The sequence below is a fragment of the Myripristis murdjan genome, chromosome 14 (genome assembly GCF_902150065.1).
Source record: "Myripristis murdjan chromosome 14, fMyrMur1.1, whole genome shotgun sequence".
Classification (NCBI taxonomy): domain Eukaryota; kingdom Metazoa; phylum Chordata; class Actinopteri; order Holocentriformes; family Holocentridae; genus Myripristis; species Myripristis murdjan.
Genome location: NC_043993.1, coordinates 19,487,285 through 19,497,185, shown reverse-complemented (window position 1 = coordinate 19,497,185; position 9,901 = coordinate 19,487,285). Strand labels below are relative to the sequence as shown.

The window sequence follows — 9,901 nt, the reverse complement described above, 5'->3', positions numbered from 1 at the left end:
CCACCTGCCTGCAGTAGTGCCTCTTTATAAAACTAAGTCCTGGTCCTTAGTTCTGATTGGCTGAGACATTCGAAGCCGTAGTTAAAACAACTGCTTGATACGCACCTGTGACCGATTAACACTTAATAAAAGCAATATCAATACGCCAACAGAACATCGACGCGCGCACTGCTTACTTATGTGTCGCTTAGCAACCTTTTTGTTTAGTAATGTGTAAGAACGATATTGGTAGGCGGAAAAATGGCATTAAACAGGTTTTAATAGAATTGACTGAACATTTTCAGTGTTGTTTTCATTACATTTTTCTGTAATCGTTTTGTTTTCGTTGCTTTTATGGAGGTGATACGGCTTTAGTTTGAGGGTTTGGCTTCTCTAAACGCCCGGTGTCGCGGTCAGGAGAGGGACCGGAGCGCCCAGATGCACGTAGCGTCAAGTTAGCCAGACACAACATGTACGATTCCGGTAAAGCCGTGATTCCTACATTCAGAATAAGCGTACATAAAACGGGGTGTCAAAAAATTTAGCTTATCATAGACCCGAAAAGAGGCACACGTTAACATCACCGCTAATTAAAATCGACTTGAGTGAGAGTTGATGCTAAAAGCAGCTTCTGTTCCGGTTCGTTAAATCTGTTTGTGTGTGTGTTTGTTTGTTTGTTTGTTTGTTTGTTTTAGCTAACCTCCCCATTGGTTGTCAAAGGACTACTTGACTTGAATCTATGCTTTGGGCTACTTCACACTACATGAACCCACTAAGCCTAAATCAGCCTAATATGATTTTAATGCCCTTCAGGAAGGACCAGTGTGAGCTCAGTCGGGCTTGCAGATGAGCTTTTAGTCTCAATTTTCAATGCAGTCTCAATTTGTCACATTCATCGTCTAGGTTGCGTTTGAAACTGCAAAACTTTGACTAAGTCTTAACCAAACACATCCGTTTAAGGCCTGCTTACATGATAATTGATACGTAAAAATGGCCAACATGTTTTTTATTTCAGTGAGATCTATGACCAGTTCCCACCAATCCTGCAAACTTATCAAATCCTGAAGCTGAGAGTTGGATAGGGCATACATGTCATGCCCTAATAGACTTTATCAGCCAATGTAATTTGTACAGGCTGTTTCAAAAGGTTTACATGCCCATAACAACACAGCCTATGGGTGATTTCAGTATACTGTGCATTTGAATGATATGCCAAATGTCAAATGTGGAGGCACCACGTGTGATTTGCCACATTTTATTAGATTTGGCCCTGGAACCGTCTAACTCTTATCATTTATGGTTCATTTCACTGAAGTGCAATCAACTTATTTCTTGTTTTGCGGCCACCCCGCTATTGCAGTGCCTTTATCAGTTATGGGTTTTTATTTTGAAAGTTGCATCCGGAAGCAGTATTTTTAATTGTGGCTGGCTTGATGACGGACCAGGCGCACTATTACTAAAACGCAAAGTGCACACTTGTCCGTGTGGAGGCAAACCAAGTATCTCAAGACGCACGGCGGAGAGCAGCGGCAGCCGTCAGTCCCGGACTTGTCACTCATCTGGGAATAAACTGCTCCGCCAGCAGTACGGGAATGACAATTGCGCATCCCAGTTTTGGGTGTGACAAATATCTTGTGTGTATGTGCCAGATTTGGGCAGTTTTTCAGCCTGAGTGGACGCGTGGATGGCTTGAATCGATTTTTTAAAATTAGATTAATCCCTTCTGCCTTCTGAGTTTTTTTGGGACGTTGTTTTTAATTATTTTATTTTTTTCCAGACCCGATGTTCTGGACACACTCATTATCTCATTTATACACACACACATCCACACACACTTACACACACACACACACACACACACACACACACACACATAGGGCTGCCGCTGCGGATATCAAATTGACTGCTTGTCTATTTTTGCTGATGTAGTTCTGGTCGGGAGCTGAAGTTGAAGTCTCTGAAGGTGCGTGAGCTCCAATGCATTCACTCCTGCTTCGGGAGAAGAAAGAAGAAGAAGCCGGGCTTGGGATTGATCTGGGTCTGTCTGCGGGCTTCTTGCCCCAAGCTGCCAGGATGTTCAGCTGTGTGGGCTGCTTCTGGGTGCTGCTCTCCTCCGCTCTGGTCGCCGTCTGCAGCTTCAGCTTCATATCTCCTGCCTGGATTGTCAAGGACCAGCTGAGGAACAATAACAAGGACTCTGTGAGCTTCGGCTTGCTGTGGCACTGCTCAGAGTCTCTGGATCATATGTACAGATGCTACACCTTCGGGGGACTGGGAAAATTCGCCGAGATCCCCTCCAGCTCGTGGCAGGTACAGACCAACCCAACGTCCGTCACATCTGGATTTAAGCATGGGGTGTCAAGTGGGCAGGGCAGGGTGGATAAGGCACTGAGGTCGTGCATCACACCTGAGTCAGGTCAGATAGGATGCTGTAATTTCTGTTATTAGAATGGAAAAGAAGGATAAAGCCAAACTGACAGATTCAGTATGTGTTCAGAGGCCATGAATTGCATCAGCAGGGGAGTGTTCACACTGCCAAAACACTGTCCCTCTCAACATGTCATTGAATCTTAAATCTACAGTGAAACAGATCTGTCAGTGTGTTAGGAAATTCCATTTGTTGCCGATGCAATTTCAAGAAACAAGTGTCAACATCGCTGCAAAAATCACAGTACTTGATTTTACAGTAACTGATTGAAACAAGTTGATTGACATCGTTGAAGTCTGTCCCTTTGTCAGATTTTGTCATTTATCTTTTAGGAGAATCAAGATTTTAAGAATCAATTCTTGTATTCAGTGACCTGTTTTGATGGATGGCTTATTTTTCAGTACAGGATAAAGGCCCTTTTCAAACTATAGCATTAACTAACCAGCTATTACTCTGCAATTTTGTCTTCAAACCCTTGGCTGATGTATTGATACTGGTAGTTAGTTTGCCATTTTGGTGTTAAACAATATAAAATGCAGGGATTGCCATTGCTCAAGGTTTATTGATGCATAGCTGTATATACCATATGTGCCACAGTAACTTGAATAACATTGCTATAAAATTGCTTTATACTGACTTTCCTCCTCAATCAACTTCTTAGGCATTTGGGGGATAATGCTGTGCATTTCAATCAAAAGAACACATTCAGTGATCTGGTAGTGTATCATGCGGTGCAGCATCTGTAGCACAGCATGCTAGACACACATCAAAGTTGCTGAAGTGATTGTGGCAGTGGCATCAGGGTGGCAGGTAGCTTGCTGAATAGGGGCCTCTGCTAGCAGTCATTTCACTTTTATTTCACTCCTTTGAAGTTAGTGAGAGAATGTATGGGAATGGAAATCTGTAGTGTAAACACTTATAAGTCATAGCCAAACACCTACATAGATGGGGATGCCTCAGGAAAAGCCCTATCAAATGGGAGTTAGTGGCCTAATGTGGAACTATTTGGCAGTTCTTTACATGAAAAAGATTAGGTACTTAACCAAATTTAACCAAATAATAGGAAGCTTGTCTTTAGTTACCTTTACTGTATATGACAGACTCCACTCTGAAGCACTGGTTAAGGCACAATCAAATAGAGTTTGTGAGTTTGTCTGAAACTCCCAAAACTGGAGCAAAGTAGCAGGCTCCTTGAGAGGACTAGTATGTGGGCTGCTTAGTATTCATGCAAGTTGTGGGATCTTTTCATTCTTTATTACAGCTAGCAGGCTTGTTGGACCCCCCATCCCACCAACAACCTCTAAAAAAAAAAACCCTGCTATAGTATACCAGCTACCTCTGGAGTTATGATTTATGTATGAAGGAAAATTAGCATTTGAAAGAGAGATATTAATAAGTGGCTGCATGTGTGATTTTAGCACCAGGGGATCTGTGTTGAGGGAAGAATACAACATTTTTCTTTCTATAGATAAGTACAGGTGATGAGACTGCAGAGACAGTCATATGTGCAATACAGTGAAAGAAATGCAGCAGTTTGGAAATATGAATTATATCTGTATATGATGAGTCTGATTTACATGAAACATCAGCTGTGTTCTCTACTGAACTTAGGGTTTGTCAGTTGCACTATTCCTTGTGTTTGATGTTAATTTGATGTTAATCTTCCAGTTATGATTGAGCTATACAGTCACTCAGTCAGCCGAGCACTCAGCCTGTCTGTTAGTGAGCAAGAGGCTGATGGAGGTGCTTCTGTGCTCAGAGCTACATGTGTTATTACAGCAGAGAACTCAAGCACAAGATCCTTCTCCTGTAGCCATTAATAAAGGTGAAGGGGCCATTAAGATTCCATCAAAGCTACTTTATTACTCTACCACTCCTCACTGATGTGCACATGATTTTGCTGATGCCTGATATTTTTTGCAAGCAACTCCACTAGTCAACAATCCCCCCACACACAAACATACCCCTGTATGTGCTTACATTTGCAACATGGATGCATATATTACACCTGGATATCTGCTGTATGTGTATACCCGCACACACAAACACACACATACAGTGCACATACACAGATACACGTGGCTGAGCAGAAATAAGTGTGTATCCTACTCTGTGTTTGTATTGGAGCAGAAGGCATGGGGTGTGTTGGTCTACATCAGAGAGGAAGCGTGTATAGGACAGGGCAGGGCAGAATAGTAGAGGACTGAACAGGATGGCACAGGACAGGGTATGACAGGACAGGACAGGACAAAACAGGACAGGGCAGCACAGGAAAGGACAGGAGGGACAGAACAGAACGGGACAAGACAGGACATGTGATGACAGAATAACATAGAACTGGACAGGACAAGATAATACAAGACATGATAGGGCATTATAGGACAGGACAAGAAAAAATAGCACAAGACAGGGAAGAACAAGACAGGACAGGACAGGACAGAATAATATAGGATTGTATAGGACAAGGCAGGACAGGACAGGACAGTGCAGCACAGGACAGGACAGGGCAGAATAATACAGGGCTAAGTGGCACAGGGCAGTACAGGACAGGACAGAACAAGACTGGACAGGACACTAAAAGAAAGGACAGGACAGAACAGGAAAGGACAAGACAGGACGTGAGAGGACAGAATAATATAGCACTGGACAGGACAGGATAGCACAGGAACAGCACAGGACATAACTGCACAGGACAGGACATGATAGGGAAAAACAAGACAGGACAGAACAGGACAGCACAGGACATAACCAGACAGGACAGGACAGAATAATACAGGACAGGGCAGGACAAAACAGAATAATTCAGGACTGAATTCTGGACAGGATGGGAAGGGACAGGACAAGATAGGAATAAGACCGGACGGGACAGAATAATACAGGATAGGACAGGACGCAGCAGGATAGGACAGAGCAGTATGGGACAGGGCAGGACAGGAGGAGGGCTCCCTGGGAGACTGGCCTACTTGTGTTTTAGTTTGTGTGGGGTTTTCTGTTCTCTCTCCATGTTGTCAAAAGCTTTTGCTTGGTCTGCGCTGCCATCCAGCACTGCTGGCACTCAGGGGCCCAGTGCTGTGGGCCGTCGCCAGGCTGTAGCCATGGCTGGCAGGAGCACTGCTGCCACTTAGACACACACACACACACACACACACACACACACTCCATTGAGAGTTAGAGGAAGGTGGCAAACAAGTATGTGCTAATCCATGATCCATAAAAGTGCTTTCCATAGAGAAATAAAAGGAAAACAGTTACGGCCGTAACACAGCACCATCCATGTGACACAGCACCATCCAGCACATATTAAGCTCATTATAATAGCATATCAGTTAAAGTAACAAGTAAAGCTCCTGAAAACAGTTTCTTCAGCAGAGTGCTTTGAACATGAATTATTCCTTGTATTACTTCTGGTTATTTCTTCATACTGTGCTGCTGGGTTGTGTAATTTTCCATCAGAGCAGACTTAGCATCGTGTGTGAAGGATGTTTGTGTGTGTGCATACGTGAGCACAAGCGTGCATGTGCAAACGTCAGTGCATGCATGTGCGTGTATGAGTGCAGAGTGTGTATTTGTGCCGCAGTGGTGGTTTGCCAGGTTGGATGTGTTAGTGGAGGAGGTGTACTGTGACCTGCTGCTAGGTAAAGTGTGAAGGAGGAGGAGGGAGCCGCTCGCCTGCCAGAAAACATTTTCACTTTAACTTGTTAACAGCTTATGTGCTTCCAGCTGCTCCACAGCACTAAACACTAGAGCTGGATTAGCTTGGCCCCTGTAGTAGCACCGACACATGAAAGTGTGTGTGTGCGTGTGTGTGTGTGGGAAAGGAAATTATGGAATTGTGGATTTGTGTGTTCTCCTTGAGTGTATGTGTTTGTGTTTTCTGTGGTGTCATTTGTGTTTGTGCTTGTCATACAGTACATGCCCACTGATTGTCAAGGTCGTGTTGTAGCTGGAGTCATGGCCGGCCTCCAGGAACACTGATTGGAAAATGTCTGAATCCATCCTCATCTTTTGTCTGTCTTTCCAGAAAATGGCAACATGACAAGGCTGAGATTCCAGGTTTTGGAAAAGGATGGGATCACCTTGCATTGACATGCCTATGGCACAGAAAATACAAAAAAAAAAAAAAAAAAAAAATGCCCCATGTTGTCTCTACCATGTGTGCTTGCCAAGAAGATGAGTCATAGGAGTTATTTGAGATGTCCTTTTTACAGTGCCTAATTGCTAGCTACACATGAGCCACGCTTATATATAAACCCTGCAAGACTCTCTAAATGTCATTTCACCACTCAGTGAGCCAGAACTTGTTTGGAGCAGATAGATAACTCCTTTAATGGAATTCATTTATGATCCTTTTGTGGCTGGCACAGACAGCTTTTGTCTTTGTCCTCTTTCATTAATTTCAATATGCACAGAAGGATTTGCTGTGGAAGAATCACAAACGGTACAAAAAAAATCACGTTTCTCTTAAATTATAGTATATTGTATGCATCTGTGGATATGAAATTGCTGTTTTACAAGAAAATATACTCCATAACTTGCAAAATGATGCCAAAGCCTTATAAAGGTCGAGTGTTCCTCTTCATTTTATCACTCACTGCCAAGTTTTAGCTACAGAAAAAATATTACAGGCCTAATTTTATGTCTGTTTTTTAAAAATACATTGTATTTTAAACTGTGAAAGGACATATTGTAGTTACAGAGAATATTTTACAATGGGTAATATAATACCTCAGACTGTAGGGTAATAGTATTATATTTTAACCACATTTTCTGTGCAAACACAGGCTGTAAACTTTGAGAGTAAAATGATTGTCACATACTCGTGTGCCTCACTTTACACTCCACTCTTTGCACAGTCAAACTCTGGAGCATAGAGCAGGTAACTAGCAGAAATTAATCAGCATTTCAATTTCACAGTAAGACCAACAAGAGCCAAATCACGAGGGGAACAGAAATGCTGTAAGTTAAGTTAAGATATCACACTTGTATTTTGACACAATAATAAGACAGTGATTAATATGACTGTCAGTGTCTTCGTCTGTTCAAAATACTAAGGTTTTTAAATTAATTTATTAATTGCAGATAGACATTGATAGACCTTCTCAAATTAGGCAATTTTTTTTAGCCAAAGAAGTTCCTTTTCATCTCTCCATATGTTTTTGGTCCTGATGTCCCAAAGCACAGCCTGAAATCCTGAAAGAGTGGCACACTGTTGCAGTGGCCAATGCATGAGTTCACAGCAGAATAGAGTGAATGCACTGTAGTTAAATATTTATTTTTCAGTACGTATGATACGTACCGCGTCAACCAGAACATGATGGTGTGCCCTCTGCAGAGAGCAAGTTCACCCAGGGATTCACCAGTGAGCCTGCCCTTTATCCTTGTGAGCAACATAAGAGAAAAATGAAGCGCTGTCCTCTGGGTTCCACCACTGGAGCTAAAAGGTCCAACATGACCAAACTGCTCCCACCTGCTTCCCCAGTATACACCTCGAGCAGCCAGGGAGTCAATGGATTCCCTGTCACTTGCTGAGATATACACCGGTTCAGCTGTGCCTTCCAGTAGAGAAGCAGCAGGACTAGCAGAGGACTGCAAGCTGTCAACTGAATCGAAAGCCGTCGTTTCGTCCTTGGTGCAGACTTGAGTCGCTTCTTAGATTTACTACAGCTGTAAACCCTGTGTTCAGACTCTGCCTCTCTCTTGCTCTCTCTCCTTCTCTTTCTCTTTCTCTTTCTCTTTCTCTTTCTCTTTCTCTTTCTCTCTCTTTCTTAGCTTCTCCCCTTAATGTTAATAGGGAACCTCTGTGGTGAAAGGCAGTTGTATGTCTGCCTGGTATAAATGATGTTATGGAGTCTAATGCACGTGTTGTATTCCTGTGCCCCCGTGGGGAATGGGCTGCCCCGTTTCTATGAGAGACAAAGGCAGACTGGACCAGTAAATAGATGCTGGGAGGGAGAGAGAGTGAGAGAACCTTGTCTGGCTGCATTCCCCTGCTGACCTCATTCTGTTGAGAGCTTCATGTTCTTGTTACATAGGCATGTTTGCTACCCACACACTCACACACGCACAAACAAGTGTGATTAGACGAGACAAAGTGATGAGATGTACCCACACGAACCCACTTATACACACATGCCACATTCACATATGCACTCACATGCACTTTGTGGGATGAAAAGAGGCAAGGCGATGTGATGCTTGCACACACATACACACACACGCACGCACACACAAAAACATGCTTTCACACATGCACCCAAGTGTGATCAGAAGAGACAGTGATGTGATTTACAGTGGCTGTCCATGTCAGCACTAATACGGTAATTAGGGGTTCAGGGAGTGATAGCTGAGGGACGTTGGGGAATAGAGAGGGAGGAAAAAAGAAAAAATGAAAGAGGTAGACCCAACAAGTCATTACAATAAAAGTGCCTTTATTGTTACATCCAAAAAACAGAAACAATACAAAATATAGCACAGCACCTCTGCAAAAGCAAAGCTATTTCCACCTAAAACCTTCCCCATCCACAGTACAAAGGACCCATCCTGCATTCCCACACAGCAATAAACTAAGCTCTGTTTCTTATCAGCTTATGCTGTAAAGTGAATTCCACCTGTAACCTTACCGCTGCCAGCCCTGGTGCTTTCCACTGACCTTTACCCCAGCCTCTTGTTTCTCCTGCTCTTATCATGAAAAAACAAAAGAGAAGAAAGAGCGTGGAGTGCAGGCTGGGTGAGAGAGAGAACAGGGGAGATGCGGGGAGGTCAACAGTCGTGTTTTACCACCATCTTTTCCTCCCAGGTGCCTTCGGAGCAGAGCAACACATCATCTGCCTGTGCTGGTGATGGCATGCTGCCCAGCAAAGCATACAGCTCCTGCTTTATGAGACAAACATATCCTTGGCCTCAGGCTTAGCCTGATGCGTAGTGGTATTTTGTGTTTGGCTGTCTGTTCACCTTGACTTACCAGGTACCATAAATAGACTCATTACAAAATCTACAGTGCACCGTGGCAGAAGGCCCTGGAACTGGAGGGGGAGATAGATGTTAGGTCCTTTGACAGCAAACCTTGCGTGAAATGTGGTTTGCTGGCTTATTATCATACAGCGCATGTTTACTTCAAGGCCACCTTCTGACTGCTGGCAAAATTAATGGTAGGCAGTGCGTATATAGAATGATAGATTTAGGGATGAATGCACCATTTGGATGGCACTACGCTTCTGTTTATACTTTTTTACAAAGCCAAAAATTAAGCCTTTTCTTTTGGCGTAGCTCAGAAATTATGATTTTAAACAGGTATGTAAAGCCAGTTGAATCCAGTTTGTCATGTCCACTGCAGTTGTTTTAAACCAGTTAAATCCCGTGTTTCCTCAGACCCTAAAAAATGAATTCACCTCTAAATTAGGCCCTATGTTCTCTCAGCTCTATGTTCTCCCAGCCCTGTGTTGGTTAGGGTTAGGGTAAAAGGTTACGCTTGTGTTTAGTAAGTGGTTGTAACAA

General features: G+C 43.3%; 1 protein-coding gene across 4 annotated transcripts in view; it reads left to right on the top strand.

Annotated features, from left to right (window-relative positions):
• The first annotated feature begins 370 nt into the window (after window positions 1–370).
• The window catches only part of lhfpl7 (LHFPL tetraspan subfamily member 7), a 110,412-nt gene continuing 100,881 nt past the window's right edge, over window positions 371–9,901 (top strand). For 2 of the 4 annotated variants that reach the window (XM_030068037.1, XM_030068040.1), the window contains exons 1-2: window positions 402–462; window positions 1,909–2,289. In XM_030068037.1, coding sequence (XP_029923897.1) covers window positions 1,957–2,289 — 333 coding nt within the window. In that variant the 5' untranslated portion in view covers window positions 402–462; window positions 1,909–1,956. Of the gene's footprint in view, window positions 463–1,725; window positions 2,290–9,901 lie in introns of those variants that run through there. The other 2 variants (XM_030068039.1, XM_030068038.1) reach the window with 2 other exon arrangements.